The following is a 19,106-nucleotide window of genomic DNA, read 5'->3' on the forward strand; positions in this document are numbered from 1 at the left end:
TGCTTGTTGAATGCATCTTGTGATAATAATGTTCAGCTTCCTCTGTGTCTAAATAGTTCAATCAAAGGTTTTTCCCAGAGATATAATATAATCTTAATAATTACTCTGTTGATGTTCCATTCTGCTACCATCTCAGTTCTTTTAAAATGGTCAGCTGGGGTTTTAATCCTTGTAAAAATAATTTTGTTATGCTTTTCATGCAGAAATCTATCAATGGATATTAACAGTACTGGGTTCTTGGTAACCAGGAAGTACATTTTTGTGATTAGGAGTTCCAAAAGGAAACAAAACAAAAAAAAACTGCAGTTTTAAACACAAAATGCAAAAAAAGCACCAGCTCTAGTTAAAAATAATTTCAATTTGGTAAAGGGATGGCTTGACTATAGCATAGCTTTCAATTAATGTTCAATAGTGAAGGGTCCTTATTGGGGATTTTAGTTAGCTTCAAAGCGGTTCTGTGGTCCTGGGAATTCAGTGATGTTTTCAAAGACCTGAAATTGTTTCCTGGCTGTATAAGCATGGCAAAGCAGTTTTAATACTTTTATATGTCCAGATTGGGAGTATCATTTATACTCAACAATGAATGTAAACTTTTAAAATGAATAAACAGTCAACATTTTGTGTACGACACAGACCAAGACTCATTTTTTCAACACCAATTTAGGCTTTTTTTCTGTCTGTTTAGACAATTTTATTATAGGTAAAAGTAGGGGAAGCAGGGGCTAGATGAGTTGATGGTATGATAAATAAACAAGCTTTTCTTAAGAAACCATAGCAGCAAAAATCAGAAACAAAATCTACATAATTACAAGGGTAGGTACTCACTTGGAGTGGAACATTATGACTTTGAGCATGTCAATCAAAATACAAACAGGCACTTAATAGTGGAGTGTTTAATCTTCACTTTTACACCCCTTTGTAGCCGGAGGAGTCACCATAAAATTGATGCTGAATGCCTTTATGGCAGTAAAGGGAATGATAAAAATACAATATTAATGCTTATTTCCTTCCACTTATACTGTCAGACAGGCACTTTACAATTTTATTTTACAAAGCCAGAAATTGGAAAGATTTCAAACTGCAAAAAATACCACTGACTAAAATTATTATTTAGTGAAATTTACTTAAAACGCAATCAGAAAATATCCATATTGATAGCAGATACTGCAAATAAATACTTTTGCTTCACCAATAACAGTAAAGGCAAAAATACCTTAATTTAAAAAAAAAAAAAATATTATACAAAAATACTGATTCAAAATTTCAGCAGTTTATAGCATCACCCCCAAACTATCCAAACAAAAAGCACCAATAGCTACAGGGATAGCTCAATCTGAGCTTATTCCGCAACATCAAAAAGATGAGTCTTGCAGATCAAAGCTTGTATACAGTTAAAATCCAGGAAAGAGAGGAAGATTCCTGACCAATGAAGGAAGAGATAACGGAACTGGTTAAATAGAGAACTTCCCTTATTGTCCTTCGTCTTCCATTTTTAAGACTATTACCATTTACCTATAGTTTCTGCAAATAAGAGATATATATGTAAAAATATATTTTTTCATGACAGCACTCTCATTTATATTAGATTATAAGTTTTGATTTACAGTGTATGCAGTTTGTGCCATCATTACTATAGGAAACCGAAATGTCATTGCACTATAAGAGATTTAAAATATTTGCAGAGCAATTTTTTTTCCCTGTCATACAAACATTTACAGAGGATCTTCATGAAGAGAAGCTGTGTTACAGCCATGCACTTGTTTGGATTTGGTCCAAAGAAACCTGAGCCTGTTTCCAAAGAAAATGAGAAAGTTCTAGTCAGCAGAACATTTGTTCGCTGCTGAAGGACTCTCTGTAAAGGGCAATCCCTGACAGTCAGACTGGATCCAGTTTCTTGGTAAAGATAGCTTTCCAGCCTTTGACTTTGGATTTCATTTTAGTGTCTTGAAAGCAAGACGTCCAGTCCACTGATTAAAGTCACTGAGTTAAAACATTTCTCTATTTGGTTAGGCATCACCTCTTCTGTTCCCAGATTTCACTCAAGTTTAGATCTAGATCTTTAAGACCTTTCAATGCTTTGACATTTCCTGTGTAAAAGGCAATGTCCGCTGCCACAAGTCTGCAAAAAAAAAGAAGAAAAGTTCCATGAAAAAAACAAAAAAGATTTAACACAACATTTTAATAGCACAGCAATTTAATATAGGTTTAGAAAATGTGCTCTCTGTTCTGTATGTCACTGCAATGATCAAATTTACTTTATTCCCTTTGTTAAAAAGCATACTTAGGTAGACTTAGAAATGTATGAGTGTCTTTAGCTCTATATGATAGCAAAAATGCTTTTAATAATGTTATACACTGTGCAAACACTACTGCCATCTAGTGCTCAAAACTGTATAAACATCCTAATCCTATACAACAAAACAATCTGCTGACTTTTCTGGTGAATACTGAATTTACTTCTCAGTTATCTTTTGTTGCTGTTTGTAAGGTATGTTTGTTTTTGTATTTCATGTTTTTATCTATCCTAAATGCTTAACTTTGAGATCTCTAATATACATATATTAATTTAAACAAGTTTCAACACTGATCTGTGAGACATTGCACTTGTAACTCCTTCCTCTCTGAATGCCTACCATTCACATTTTATGTATTACTATAGCCAACACTCCACATAATCAATTACTTCTATTCAAACCAAGGGCTAGATTACAAGTGGAGCTGTTGAGCGTGAGTGATATTGGGTTTTTGCGTGCAACGGAAAAAGTGCTTATATTACAAGTTGAAAGTAAATGCGATTGCTAGAGTGCAAATCGCATTTTGTGCTCATTGGGTTAGTGCAACTGACATCCTTACGCAATGGGTAGTGCGCTGAGTGAAGTTCCTCTGCGTCCCTGCAATTCGGGAAAGGTGGAGAGGAAGGAGAAGCTTTGGATGCACAACTGAGACGCTGGAGACTTTGGAGCCTGCACCTCATTTTTCCTGTACTGTATTTGTAACTGGTCAAATCCTATATGGAGTTGGTGATTTTGTAATCATCTACAGAGGTCCGAGACTAGTGGGATTATAATTTTGGAATATAACTGCTGAGGCTATCTTAGCCTATTCGGACAGACCTATGAACTGACAGCTTGATCCCTAATTACAAGGGGATAATTTATTTCCTTTTGGTGATGTATGAAATTAACTTACTTTAAATATCAAGGCTGATATAATTTACATCTCACATTTATTTAAAATGTCTATTTTTATTTAATCAGGTAAACTAATCAATTGCCTTTTTGTAGTTTGATGACCACCTGGTCTTATCTGTCGACAATAATGCTGGGTGAATCAGGAATTGTAATAAATTGTTATTTGACGGTTTGTTATAATTATTGGTTTACCTGATTCCTTTCAATGGTCTTAAAGGGTTTATGAGCAAAATATTAAAGGGATACTGATCCCAGTTTTTTTCTTTCATGACTCAGATAGAGCATGCAATTTTTAGCAACTTTCTAATTTACTCCTATTATCAATTTTAATTCGTTCTCTTACTATCTTTATTTGAAAAAGAAGGCATCTAAGCTAAGGAACCAGACACTTTTTGGTTCAGACCTGGACAGCAGTTGTTTATTGGTGGGTGAATTAATCCACCAATCGGCAAGAACAATCAAGGTTGTTTACCAAAAATGGGTCGGCTTCTAAACTTACATACTTGCTTTTCAAATAAAGATACCAAGAGAATTAATAAAAATTGATAATAGGAGTAAATTAGAAAGTTTCTTAAAATTGCTTGCTTTATCTGAATCACGAAAGAAAAAAATTGTGTTCAGTGTCCCTGTCGCTATTATCAAGCCAATTTTTGCAGTTTTGAAATGTGCAATTTAATCATCTTTGTAGTTAAGTTTCTGATTCAATATTCTATTTTTCATGATAGTTGAAGTTAGTGTATTTGCTTCAATCAGTTATTTTAGGAATATAGTTTATTTTAGAGCTGCAACAACTAATCATTTTAAATAATAATAGATAATAATCGATCATTAAAATAGTTGTCAACGAATCTAATAATCGATTAGTTGGTTTGCAATTTGTTGGTCTGTGCACAACACCAGCTGCTTCCCTCCAATGAGCTCCTGCACATGGTATTGTGTTTTATGGTTATGCCCTTAGACTAAATGATGTCTACAGACGTTTACTTTTCACTTTTTCAGGACAGTATAAGTTTACAACTACTCCTGGCCTATGTGCAACCCAGAAATAATAGGAGTCATCATTTGGATTGTTTATATTGAATCAAGTGATTTGGGACTTTGCTTTGCATAATAGAGTGCCAAGCTTGTTATTTAAAACCTAGCCCTAAATTGATGGGAGTTATTTGAATTGATGTGCACTTTTTTCAGTTTGCAGAATTATTAGTGGATCAATTGCTATTGCTGATTATATGTACTGTAAAGATACATGTGTTCGGCTTTGTTCTGCTATTGATATAAAGGGGCTGATTTATCATTGTCTGTCCGACATGATACGCTGTAGCGTATCATGTCCGACAGACAATGCTGAATGCCGACAGCGTATGCTGGTGAACTGCTTGTGCAATCCTGCCCCCTGCGGATTCGCAGCCAATCGGCCGCTAGCAGGAGGTGTCAATCAGCCCAATTGTATAGGATCGGGCGGATTGCAGACCGCAGCCTCAGAGGCAGCGGACCAGTTGTGGAGCAGCGGTCTTACTTTTTATATGAAATGATAATCTGATGTGAAGGGAATCTTCATTACAAATAAAAAAAGTGGTATAAAAGCAATAGTCTACAAAAATAAAACCGAAAGTTTGCGCGGAAAAAGGCGCATCAGGAGCCATTTGGCCCTTGATAAAATCGGACCCATAGTCCTTAACACTTTTGACTTTTTTTTTTTTTTTTTATATATTTATAATTAATTGTAATGTGTAGCTGATTATTTACCACTGCATATAGATATTCAAGATATTTTCATGTTAGAATGAAGTCCAGGCTTACTTTGTTAAGAGGCCCTTTGAATTGGTGAAGAGCTAACAAAGATAAATATCCCACCTTGGCGAAATTTGAAAAAACCCTACTTATGCATCTCAGGCACCTCAACACCCTCTGAGCGCCTCTTCTCGGATGCAGGCAAAATAGCTTGTAAAAAGAGAGCCAGCCTAAGCCAGGAACATGTAGGCATGTTGACATTTTTGTATCTCAATGCAAATTTTCTGAAAGACTGAATAACAGAATGTAATAAATAGTCTCTCTCTTTCTAGTTCTACCTCTTTTCAAACAGTTTGTGGTTTTGTTTAATTCTAAAAATTTAGTCTGATGTTTATATTTGTAACACTCAGTATGTGGATTTTATTTTAATATAAGAACAAATTATTTTATTTTTTTAATCCGATTAATCGAAAAAATAATCGGCCGATTAATCGATTATGAAAATAGTTAGTTGCAGCCCTAGTTTATCTCCTTAAATGTATTAGGACACAAGGAAGTAACAACAATTTCCCTACTAATGTTGTTATAATTAGGAAGAAATTTAAACGAAGTCCGCAAAACAGCCTTATCCTGATGAAAAATCAGAAAAGAAGACTCACAAGAGAGAGCAGACAATTCAGAAACTCTTCTAGCTGAAGAGATAGCCAAAATAAACAACACTTTCCAAGAAAGTGGTTTAATATCCAAAGAATGCATAGGCTCAAAATGAGGAGCCTGCATAGCCTTCAACACCAAATTAAGACTCAAAGAGGAGAGATTGATTTAATAACAGGCTTGATACAAACCAAAGCCTGAACAAAACAGTGAGTATCAGGAAGTTTAGCAATCTTTCTATGAAATAAAACAGAAAGAGCAGAGATTTGTCCATTCAAAGTACTTGCAGACAAACCTTTATCCAAACCATCCTGAAGTAACTGTAAAATTCTAGGAATTCTGAAAGAATGCCAAGAGAATTTATGAGAAGAACACCATGAAATGTAAGTCTTCCAAACCCGATAATAAATCTTCCTTGAAACAGACTTACGATCCTGTAGCATAGTATTAATCACTGAGTCAGAGAAACCTCTATGACTAAGCACTAAGCGTTCAATTTCCATACTGTCAAATTAAGCGATTTGAGATCCTCATGGAAAAACGGCCCTTGAGACAGAAGGTCTGGCCTTAAAGGAAGTGGCCAAGGTTGGCAACTGGACATCCGGACAAGATTCTCATACCAAAACCTGTGAGGCCATGCTGGTGCTATCAGAAACACATGTAATTGTTCCATGATCTTGGAGATCACCCTTGGAAGAAGAACTAGAGGCGGAAAAATGTAAGCAGGTTGGTAAAACCAAGGAACTGCTAACGCATCCACCATCTCCGCCTAAGGATCTCTGGACCTGTAAAGGTACCTGGGAAGCTTTTTGTTTAGATGGGAAGCCATCAGATCTATTTCGGGAAGACCCCCCATCTGTACAATCTGACAAAATACATCTGGATGGAGAGACCTCTCCCCTGGATGTAAAGACTGATGACTGAGATAATCCGCTTCCCAATTGTGTACACCTGGGATATGTTTCGCAGAAATTAGACAGGAGTTGGATTCCGCCCAAGAAACTATCCAAGATACTTCTTTCATGGCTAAAGGACTGCGAGTGATTGACATATGCCACAGTTGTGATATTGTCTGTCTGAAAACAAATGAATGATTTTCTCTTTAATAGAGGCCAAGCCTGAATAGCCCTTAAAATAGCACAGAGTTATAAAATATTGATTGGTAACCTTGCCTCTTGAGGATTCAAAACTCCTTGTTCTGTCGGAGACCCCCAGACAGCTCCCCAACCTGTGAGACTTACATCTGTTGAAATCACAGTCCAGGAAGGACAAACAAAAGAGGCCCCTTGAATAATCTGATGATGGTCCAACCACCAGGACAGAGAGAGTTGAATGTTGGGATTTAAGTATATCAATTGTGATATCTGAGTATAATCCCTGCACTATTGATTCAACATGCAAAGCTGCAGAGGTCTCATATGAAAACGAGCAAAGGGGATCGCGTCCGATGCTGCAGTCATGAGACCTAAAACTTCCATGCACATAGCCACTGAAGGGAATGATCGAGACTGAAGGTTTTGATAGGCAGAAACCAATTTAATTTGTCTCTTGTCTGTTAAAGACAGAGTCATGGACACTGAATCAATCTGGATACCTAAAACGTTGACCCTTGCCTGAGGAATCAAGAAACTCTTTGGTAAATTGATCCTCCAACCATGCTTTTGAAGAAACAACACAAAGTTGATTTGTGTGAGATTTTGCTAAATGAAAAGATTGAGCCAGTACCAAGATATTGTCCAAATAAGGAAACACCGAAATACCCTGCTCTCTGATTACAGATAGAAGGGCCCCGAGAACCTTCAAAAAGATTCTTGGAGCTGTTGCTAGGCCAAATGGAAGAGCAACAAATTGGTAATGCTGGTCTTGAAAAGAGAATCTCAGAAACCGATAGTGGTCTGGATGAATCGGAATGTGAAGATACGCATACTGTAAGTCTATTGAGGACATGTAATGACCTTGCTGAACAAAAGGCAGAATATTCCTTATAGTCACCATCTTGAAAGTTGGGACCCTTACAAATTGATTCAAAAACTTCAGATCCAGAACTGGTCTGAAGAATTTTCCTTCTTCGGGACAATGAATAGATTTGAATAAAAACCCAGACCCTGTTCCAGAAGTGGAACTTATACAATTACCCCTGAAAGCTCTAGATCTGAAACACACTACAGAAAGGCCTGAGCTTTCACAGGATTTGTTGGAGAGAGAAAAAAATCTTCTCACAGGAGGTCTTATTCTTAAACCTATTTGATACCCCTGAGAGACAATATTCTGAATCCAATGATTCTGAACGGAACCTGCCCAAACGTCTTGAAATAATTTCCATCTGCCCCCCCACCAACAGAACTGGATTGAGGGCCGCACCTTCATACAGTCTTGGGGGCTGGCTTTGGTTTCTTATAAGGCTTGGATTTATTCCAACTCGAGGATGGCTTCCAATTGGAGCCAGAGTCCTTAGGGGAAGGGGCTCCCTGGACAATTAAGATCGATAGGTCATCAGGCCTTTTGCCATATAGTACCCAGGTGGAATGACCGCAGAGGAAAGCTTATAGACCCGGATGGGCAGCATGGCTTCACACTGATCATACTCCCATTTGAACTGCAGCATGCCGACATGCTAATAAGACTCTCGTCCCGAAAGACTTGGTTGGGTAGACCTCCGCAAAGAATATATCTAGCTAGTCCAGAAGCCAGCCTACATGATCAGGCAGTTATAGGGGGCTGATATCGACTTAACTTATCAATAGGGCCATCAAATTCTTGTAATGGAAATGTCGGTAACCATGTAAAGTTGTCATGTTAATTAGTTTTGATCTGTGTTTGATATACAGTTTATTCAGTTTTTATGTTCACCCCTAATGTTATACAGCTCATACATTGGCCATAACAGCTTCTTGGTGAGAGATTGTTAATTGCGGTAATAGGATAAATATTGCAATCGCTTAATAATGCACTGTCCCTATGTCTTAAAATATCTTTTTGCGGATTGCGGCCGGGGCCGCGAAATAGAGGATAGCAGAATATCATTGCTTAAGGGGAAGATATTTCTTTTGTAGCTTGAGGGCTTAAGTGACTACCCCTAAATACCCTAGCTGTGAAGCGTAAGATTTCCAAACTCACTGTGCCCAGATTCACTTGATGGCTACACTGACATGTCAGAAAACTCTAGCCACTGGGGAAAATATAGTGTCACAAATAGCTAGCCCTCAATTCCTAACCTAAAACATTTTTAAACCAAAAAGCGGGTATAATTTAACTCTCTCCCACTTGTGTATTCATATATTAAAAAAAAAAAAAAAAAAAGGCAATATCCAATGATAAGACCCATAGAGGTATGAGGTGTCATGTTTAAATATTCTTTATAAGATCAACTGTTGGCTCAATTTTGGTCCTCCAATTTATCTGTTTTAAAATATCCGTTTCATATAATTCTTCCTTTATATTCTCCTAATTTGTTCTTTGTTTTTGTCTTTTATCATTTTGTCTTTCTTATGCTTTACTTACAATCAACCCCCATAGTACCTTTACTCATATAGGGCCCACAATTGGGGTAGTAATGAGGTTCAATGATTAATTTGATACTTATGGTCTTTTATATAACAAATCTCACCCGCAAAAGCAGAGGTAGGAACATCCCTACAATATATTTACAGATTTCAGACCCACTGCTTTAATTCATAACCGTTTAGTTTTGCAGCGAAATGTATGAGTATTATACAATTATAGTTGATGCATGGCTTAATTAATGACGTATTGTTTTGTAACATCTTTGAAGTATTCCATGTATTTTCACGTTCTGCTGTAAAACCTCATTTTATTTCAATAAAGCTCTTTGAAAATTAAAAAAAAAAGCCAAAGACATAGATTTAACATCTATCTTGATGATATCAAAAAAAGCATCACAGATAAAATGATTAGCATGTTGAAGCAAACTAACAATGCTATGCAAATCAGAATCTTTATCCCGTTGTGCTAAGCTATCCAACCAAAAAGTTGATGCAGCCGCAACATCAGCCATAGAAATGGCAGGTCTGAGAATATAGCCAGAATGTAAATAAGCTTTCCTTAGATAAGATTACATTTTCCTATCTAAAGGATTAAAAGAGGTATTACCTTCTAAGAAAATCGACTGATAAAATACTTTGGTCTGTTAAAATCTAACTAGGTGGACTCTTGGATGACGAACCATATTTTGGCAGCATATTGTTATAAATATTGTCGCAAAATAATTCTGAGCACATGTTGGTCCACAAGGTTTTATGGTTCTTTAAGAAATGAGGATGGTCTATTTTGATGGGTTACCCCTTGATAACCCCTGGAAGTATTGGATATAAATGCAAGCTTTGTCTTTGTAGCCCTAAATATAATTTATAAAATGTTTTTTTTTATTTATGTTTTTATTTTTTATATAACCATCAACTAAAAGCTTTTTCTTTTTTAAGGTTTGTGTTCAGCGGTTAAGGATACAAAGGGTTATTTTTAGGGGTGCCTAAAATAATCGATTCTGTGATGCATCGCGATGCAGCCTGTTAACGATGCTGCATCGATGCAGTGCAGATCAGAATCGATTCAGGGGTGACATCATCGCGCAACGTCACATGACCCCGCCTCTCTCACATAGCAGACGAGCCGACAGCATTTGTGTCAGGATTAATCTGGTTACAGCCCCCAGCTACACCACATCAGGACTTGCTGTGCACACTGCGCAGATATCTGACACAGAGAGCATTAACAATAGACCTCCTCTCACACACAAATGTTCCGGTCAGGAATTTTTATGACACCTATCCTAAAGAGCCGACAGCAGCCTCATGTAAACAGTGAATCTTTTCTTGTATTATAGATTCACTGTTTACTGTTGCGGTCTCTGCTGCATGTTTCCTCTCTGTCAGACCCCTAGCCCAAACGAGCATTTGAGGGTTGCTGTAAAACTTTTGACTTACTGTATCTAATAGCAACCCTCAAATGCTCGTTTGGGTTAGGGGTCTGACAGAGAGGAAACATGCATCAGAGACCGCAACAGTAAACAGTGAATCTATAATACAAGAAAAGATTCACTGTTTACATGAGGCTGCTGTCGGCTCTTTAGGATAGGTGTCATAAAAATTTCTGACCGGAACATTTGTGTGTGAGAGGAGGTCTATTGGTAATGCTCTCTGGGTCAGGTTTCAGATGTCTGCATGTACTCCGTGAGAATGTTTGAGTGAGTACACTGCTGCTGGTTTTCCTTTGTAAAATAAATCTACAGATACATTTCTGTGCATATTGTAGTATTATGTTTATAAGTGCTCTTCCATCTTACACAGTTGTTTAAAAGATTATTATATATACACACACACAATATATATATATATATATATATATATATATATAGTGTGTGTATGTCTCTCTCTCTCTCTCTCTCTAATCCGATGATTATTATAGCAGGTATTCAGCATCTACTCCAAATTTGCTGAATGTATGACCGCTGGGACCTCAGGTGGCAGCCTTCTAAGAGGATTCAGCAGGAGGAACAGAGTTTTATTGTAGCGAGCATACCTTTCTCTTAAATGGGGCTCTTGATAGACGGGAGTCTGAAATGGCCCGGCTACTGCGTGGCCACTTCCGGAGCATGGAGCAAGAAATACTCCAAATTTTAGTTTGACTACAAGCACCGGCATAGGACTGACTACTATTATAGTCCTAAGTCAGCCGCATTATACACTAAAAGAGAAAAGACCCTTGTGAAATGCAGTGCTACAAAGATTCCACTCCACAAAGAAGCATAACCACCCGCCGGAATCCCTTGGGCTAAGCGGAGAGGTAATGAAATCAATTGAGCTGTTGAGTTGCATTGTGACAATGGGAGGTGCCGGTGGCCCTGAGTCTTCAGGGGCCTTGATTTGTGCTGCAGAGCTCCAGGCTGGCCAAGATGAGAGTGCAGCTGGTTCTGGAATGCAAACTTGGGATGACACAGTAATCGCTATACCCTCTACTTACCTATGGGGCCTGAAACCAAACAAAAGTGGCTGGAGACTATTTGTCTAGACTCTGTCCAACTGGCATCTCATTTCAAGATTACAGAGGAACAGTCGGGTCTGCAACTTTTGCTCCCTCAATCTGTCTCAGAAGTCAGTGATGTGGTGCTCCAATTATAGAACTACGTGCCCACGTAGTGGAGTGCGTTAGCAAACTCTAAAACATGTTTGCCATTTTCAGTGTGCACGGTACTAAGTATCTGCAATACTGATCATTGAGCTTCACATGTGAATATCCCACTTTATAATTTTCTATATATAAATTTCATATAAAAAAATAAGCAAGGAATGCAATATAGGCTTATTACCTCTAATGAAGAAGTAAATCTGATACTTTGAAACGTGCAAGGTGTAACTTGTTGGCATGCATTCCTGGCCCATCTCGAACAGTATTGTTTTCTACCTGGTCGTAAGATTAAATTGGGTAACTGTACCGAAACATTCTCTCTACTGCACAAACTTTTCCGGCTATTTCAGCTATAATAAGATGACAGTTATCTGCAAACATTGTATATCTTACCTCATACAGATTGAGGTTTATAAATGTGAGTGTTGTGATATTATTTTTTTAATAAACAGTTTCTTTCATGTAATTAGCAAGAGTCCATGAGCTAGTGACGTATGGGATATACATTCCTACCAGGAGGGGCAAGGTTTCCCAAACCTCAAAATGCCTATAAATACACCCCTCACCACACCCACAATTCAGTTTTACAAACTTTGCCTCCCATGGAGGTGGTGAAGTAAGTTTGTGCTAGATTCTTTGTTGATATGCGCTTCGCAGCAGGCTGGAGCCCGGTTTTCCTCTCAGTGTGCAGTGAATGTCAGAGGGATGTGAAGAGAGTATTGCCTATTTGAATTCAATGATCTCCTTCTACGGGGTCTATTTCATAGGTTCTCTGTTATCGGTCGTAGAGATTCATCTCTTACCTCCCTTTTCAGATCGACGATATACTCTTATATATACCATTACCTCTACTGATTCTCGTTTCAGTACTGGTTTGGCTTTCTACTACATGTAGATGAGTGTCCTGGGGTAAGTAAGTCTTATTTTTGTGACACTCTAAGCTATGGTTGGGCACTTTTATATAAAGTTCTAAATATATGTGTTTAAACATGTATTTGCCTTGATTCAGGATGTTCAACATTCCTTATTTCAGACAGTCAGTTTCATTATTTGGGATAATGCATTTGAATAATCAATTTTTTCTTACCTTAAAATTTGACTTTTTTTTCCTGTGGGCTGTTAGGCTCGCGGGGGCTGAAAATACTTCATTTTATTGCGTCATTCTTGGCGCGGACTTTTTTGGCGCAAAAAAATTTTCCTTGTCATTTCTGGCGTCATACCTGTCGCCGGAAGTTGCGTCATTTTTTTGACGTTTTTGCGGCAAAAATGTCGCCGTCACCGGATGTGGCGTCATTTTTGGCGCTTAAAGCATTTAGGTGCCAAATAATGTGGGCGTCTTTTTTGGCGCTAAAAAATCTGGGCGTCATTATTGTCTGCATATTATTTAAGTCTCATTGTTTATTTGCTTCTGCTTGCTAGAAGCTTGTTCACTGGCATTTTTTCCCATTCCTGAAACTGTCATTTAAGGAATTTGATCAATTTTATGGTAACTGTTCCTCCGGCTGTTGTTTGTAATGAATGTCATGACAAACTTGTTAATGCAGATAAGATTTCCTTTAGTAATGTTCCATTACCTGCTGCTGTTCCATCAACATCTAATATTCAGGGTGTTCCTGTTAACATAAGAGATTTTGTTTCTAAATCTATTAAGAAGGCTATGTCTGTTATTCCCCCTTCTAGTAAACGTAAAAAGTCTTTTAAAACTTCTCATTTTTCAGATGAATTTTTAAATGAACATCATCATTCTGATTCTGATAATGATTTTTCTGGTTCAGAGGATTCTGTTTCAGAGGTTGATACTGATAAATCTTCATATTTATTTAAAATGGAATTTATTCGTTCTTTACTTAAAGAAGTCTTAATTGCATTAGAAATAGAGGAATCCGGTCCTCTTGATACTAAATCTAAACGTTTGAATACAGTTTTTAAACCTCCTGTAGTTATTCCAGAGGTTTTTCCCGTCCCTGATGCTATTTCTGAAGTAATTTCTAGGGAATGGAATAATTTGGATAATTCATTTACTCCTTCTAAACGGTTTAAGCAATTATATCCTGTACCATCTGACAGATTAGAGTTTTGGGACAAAATCCCTAAAGTTGATGGGGCTATCTCCACTCTTGCTAAACGTACTACTATTCCTACGGCAGATAGTACTTCCTTTAAGGATCCTTTAGATAGGAAAATTGAATCCTTTCTAAGAAAAGCTTACTTATGTTCAGGTAATCTTCTTAGACCTGCTATATCTTTGGCGGATGTTGCTGCAGCTTCAACTTTCTGGTTGGAAGCTTTAGCACAACAAGTAACAGATCATAATACTCATAGCATTGTTAATCTTCTTCAACAGGCTAATAACTTTATTTGTGATGCTATCTTTGATATCATTAGGGTTGATGTCAGGTATATGTCTTTAGCTAGAAGAGCGTTATGGCTTAAAACTTAGAATGCTGATATGTCTTCTAAGTCAACTTTGCTTTCCCTTTCTTTCCAAGGTAATAAATTGTTTGTTCACAGTTGGATTCTATTATTTCAACTGTTACTGGGGGGAAAGGAACTTTTTTACCACAGGATAAAAAATCTAAAGGTAAATTTAGGTCTGCTAATCGTTTTCGTTCCTTTCCTCACAATAAGGAACAAAAACCTGATCCTTCCCCTACAGGAGCAGTATCAGTTTGGAAACCATTTCCAGTCTGGAATAAATCCAAGCCTTTTAGGAAGCCAAAGCCAGCTCCCAAGTCCACATGAAGGTGCGGCCCTCATTCCAGCTCAGCTGGTAGGGGGCAGATTACGTTTTTTCAAAGAAATTTGGATCAATTCGATTCACAATCTTTGGATTCAGAATATTGTTTCACAAGGGTACAGAATAGGCTTCAAGATAAGGCCTCCTGCAAGAAAATTTTTTCTTTCCCGTGTCCCAATAAATCCAGTGAAGGCTCAAGCATTTCTGAAATGTGTTTCAGATCTAGAGTTGACTGGAGTAATTGTGCCAGTTCCAGTTTTGGAACAGGGGCTGGGGTTTTACTCAAATCTCTTCATTGTACCAAAGAAGGAGAATTCCTTCAGACCAGTTCTGGATTTTAAAATATTGAATCGTTATGTAAGGATACCAACATTCAAAATGGTAACTATAAGGACTATTCTGCCTTTTGTTCAGCAAGGGCATTATATGTTCACAATAGATTTACAAGATGCATATCTGCATATTCCGATTCATCCAGATCACTATCAGTTTCTGAGATTCTCTTTTCTGGACAAGCATTACCAGTTTGTGGCTCTGCCGTTTGGCCTAGCAACAGCTCCAAGGATTTTTACAAAAGTTCTCGGTGCACTTCTATCTGTAATCAGAGAACAGGGTATTGTGGTATTTCCTTATTTGGACGATATCTTGGTACTTGCTCAGTCTTCACATTTAGCAGAATCTCATACGAATCGACTTGCGTCGTTTCTTCAAGAACATGGTTGGAGGATCAATTTACCAAAGAGTTTGTTGATTCATCAGACAAGGGTAACCTTTTTAGGTGTCCAGATAGATTCAGTGTCCATGACTCTGTCACTGACGGACAAGAGACGTCTAAAATTGGTTTCAGCTTGTCGAAACCTTCAGTCTCAATCATTCCCTTCGGTAGCCTTATGCATGGAAATTCTAGGTCTTATGACTGCTGCATCGGACGCGATCCCCTTTGCTCGTTTTCACATGCGACCTCTTCAGCTCTGTATGCTGAACCAGTGGTGCAAGGATTATACAAAGATATCACAATTAATATCTTTAAAACCGATTGTACGACACTCTCTAACGTGGTGGACCGACCATCATCGTTTAGTTCAGGGGGCTTCTTTTGTTCTTCCGACCTGGACTGTGATCTCAACAGATGCAAGTCTGACAGGTTGGGGAGCTGTATGGGGGTCTCTGACAGCACAAGGGGTTTGGGAATCTCAGGAGGCGAGATTACCAATCATTATTTTGGAACTCCGTGCGATTTTCAGAGCTCTTCAGTCGTGGCCTCTTCTAAAGAGAGAGTCGTTCATTTGTTTTCAGACAGACAATGTCACAACCGTGGCATATGTCAATCATCAAGGAGGGACTCACAGTCCCTCTGGCTATGAAAGAAGTATCTCGAATACTTGTATGGGCGGAATCCAGCTCCTGTCTAATCTCTGCGGTTCATATCCCAGGTATAGACAATTGGGAAGCGGATTATCTCAGTCGCCAAACATTACATCCGGGCGAATGGTCTCTACACCCAGAGGTATTTCTTCAGATTGTTCAAATGTGGGGACTTCCAGAAATAGATCTGATGGCTTCTCATCTAAACAAGAAGCTTCCCAGGTATCTGTCCAGATCCAGGGATCCTCAGGCGGAAGCAGTGGATGCATTGTCACTTCCTTGGAAGTATCATCCTGCCTATATCTTTCCTCCTCTAGTTCTTCTTCCAAGAGTGATTTCCAAGATTCTAAAGGAGCGTTAGTTTGTTCTGCTGGTAGCTCCAGCATGGCCTCACAGGTTTTGGTATGCGGATCTTGTCCGGATGGCTACTTGCCAACCGTGGACTATTCCGTTAAGACCAGACCTTCTATCGCAAGGTCCTTTTTTCCATCAGGATCTCAAATCCTTAAATTTGAAGGTATGGAGATTGAACGCTTGATTCTCAGTCATAGAGGTTTCTCTGACTCCGTCATTAATACTATGTTACAGGCTCGTAAATCTGTTTCTAGGAAGATATATTATCGAGTCTGGAAGACTTACATTTCTTGGTGTTCTTCTCATCATTTTTCTTGGCATTCTTTTAGAATTACTAGAATTTTACAGTTTCTTCAGGATGGTTTGGATAGAGGTTTGTCTGCAAGTTCCTTGAAAGGACAAATCTCTGCTCTTTTTCACAGAAAGATTGCTAATCTTCCTGATATTCATTGTTTTGTACAGGCTTTGGTTCGTATAAAACCTGTCATTAAGTCAATTTCTCCTCCTTGGAGTTTGAATTTGGTTCTGGGGGCTCTTCAAGCTCCTCCGTTTGAACCTATGCATTCCCTGGATATTAAATTACTTTCTTGGAAAGTTTTGTTTCTTTTGGCCATCTCTTCTGCTAGAAGAGTTTCTGAATTATCTGCTCTTTCTTGTGAGTCTCCTTTTCTGATTATTCATCAGGATAAGGCGGTTTTGCGAACTTCATTTAAATTTTTACCTAAGGTTGTGAATTCTAACAACATTAGTAGAGAAATTGTGGTTCCTTCGTTGTGTCCTAATCCTAAGAACTCTAAGGAAAGATCGTTGCATTCTTTGGATGTAGTTAGAGCTTTGAAATATTATGTTGAAGCTACTAAAGATTTCCGAAAGACTTCTAGTCTATTTGTTATCTTTTCTGGTTCTAGGAAAGGTCAAAAGGCTTCTGCCATTTCTTTGGCATCTTGGTTAAAATCCTTGATTCATCATTATGTTGAGTCGGGTAGAACTCTGCCTCAAAGGATTACAGCTCATTCGACTAGGTCAGTCTCTACTTCCTGGGCATTTAGGAATGAAGCTTCGGTTGATCAGATTTGCAAAGCAGCAATTTGGTCTTCTTTGCATACTTTTACTAAATTCTACCATTTTGATGTGTTTTCTTCTTCTGAAGCAGTTTTTGGTAGAAAAGTACTTCAGGCAGCTGTTTCAGTTTGATTCTTCTGCTTATAATTTCAGTTTTTTTCATTATAAGATTTAAACTTTATTTTTGGGGTGTGGATTATTTTTCAGCGGAATTGGCTGTCTTTATTTTATCCCTCCCTCTCTAGTGACTCTTGCGTGGAAGTTCCACATCTTGGGTATTCATTATCCCATACGTCACTAGCTCATGGACTCTTGCTAATTACATGAAAGAAAAACATAATTTATGCTTACCTGATAAATTCCTTTCTCCTGTAGTGTGGTCAGTCCACGGGTCATCATTACTTCTGGGATATTAACTCCTCCCCAACAGGAAGTGCAAGAGGATCACCCAAGCAGAGCTGCTATATAGCTCCTCCCCTCTATGTCACACCCAGTCATTCGACCAAGAACCAAACGAGAAAGGAGAAACTATAGGGTGCAGTGGTGACTGGAGTATAATTTAAAAATTTAGACCTGCCATAAAAAACAGGGCGGGCCGTGGACTGACCACACTACAGGAGAAAGGAATTTATCAGGTAAGCATAAATTATGTTTTCTCCTGTTAAGTGTGGTCAGTCCACGGGTCATCATTACTTCTGGGATACCAATACCAAAGCTAAAGTACACGGATGACGGGAGGGACAGGCAGGATCTTTATACGGAAGGAACCACTGCCTGAAGAACCTTTCTCCCAAAAACAGCCTCCGAAGAAGCAAAAGTGTCAAATTTGTAAAATTTGGAAAAAGTATGAAGAGAAGACCAAGTTGCAGCCTTGCAAATCTGTTCAACAGAGGCCTCATTCTTAAAGGCCCAAGTGGAAGCCACAGCTCTAGTGGAATGAGCTGTAATTATTTCAGGAGGCTGCTGTCCAGCAGTCTCATAGGCTAAACGTATTATGCTACGAAGCCAAAAAGAGAGAGAGGTAGCAGAAGCTTTTTGACCTCTCCTCTGTCCAGAATAAACGACAAACAGGGAAGAAGTTTGGCGAAAATCTTTAGTTGCTTGTAAATAAAATTTCAGGGCACGGACTACATCTAGATTGTGCAGAAGTCGTTCCTTCTTTGAAGAAGGATTCGGACACAATGATGGCCCAACAATCTCTTGATTGATATTCTTATTAGTGACAACCTTAGGTAAGAACCCAGGTTTAGTACGCAGAACTACCTTATCTGAATGAAAAATCAGATACGGAGAATCACAATGTAAGGCTGATAACTCAGAGACTCTACGAGCCGAGGAAATAGCCATTAAAAACAGAACTTTCCAAGATAACAGCTTGATATCAATGGAATGAAGGGGTTCAAACGGAACACCCTGTAAAACGTTAAGAACTAAATTCAAACTCCATGGTGGAGCAACAGTTTTAAACACAGGCTTAATCCTGGCCAAAGCCTGGCAAAAAGCCTGAACGTCTGGAACTTCTGACAGACGCTTGTGTAAAAGAATGGACAGAGCTGAGATCTGTCCCTTTAAGGAACTAGCAGATAAACCCTTTTCTAAACCTTCTTGTAGAAAGGACAATATCCTAGGAATCCTAACTTTACTCCATGAGTAACTCTTGGATTCGCACCAATGTAAGTATTTACGCCATATTTTATGGTAAATCTTTCTGGTAACAGGCTTCCTAGCCTGTATTAAGGTATCAATAACTGACTCCGAAAAACCACGCTTTGATAAAATCAAGCGTTCAATTTCCAAGCAGTCAGCTTCAGAGAAATTAGATTTTGATGTTTGAAAGGACCCTGAATTAGAAGGTCCTGTCTCAGAGGCAG

General features: G+C 38.3%; 1 protein-coding gene across 2 annotated transcripts in view; it reads right to left on the reverse strand.

Annotated features, from left to right (window-relative positions):
* Window positions 1–659: 659 nt before the first annotated feature.
* Window positions 660–19,106, reverse strand: part of VPS54 (VPS54 subunit of GARP complex) — a 352,784-nt gene continuing 334,337 nt past the window's right edge. For both annotated transcript variants that reach the window (XM_053712074.1, XM_053712073.1), the window contains exon 23: window positions 660–2,119. In XM_053712074.1, the coding sequence (XP_053568049.1) occupies window positions 2,014–2,119 (106 nt within the window). In that variant the 3' untranslated portion in view covers window positions 660–2,013. The remainder of the gene's footprint in view (window positions 2,120–19,106) is intronic.

This window comes from Bombina bombina, chromosome 4 (genome assembly GCF_027579735.1).
Source record: "Bombina bombina isolate aBomBom1 chromosome 4, aBomBom1.pri, whole genome shotgun sequence".
NCBI classification, from domain to species: Eukaryota; Metazoa; Chordata; class Amphibia; order Anura; family Bombinatoridae; genus Bombina; species Bombina bombina.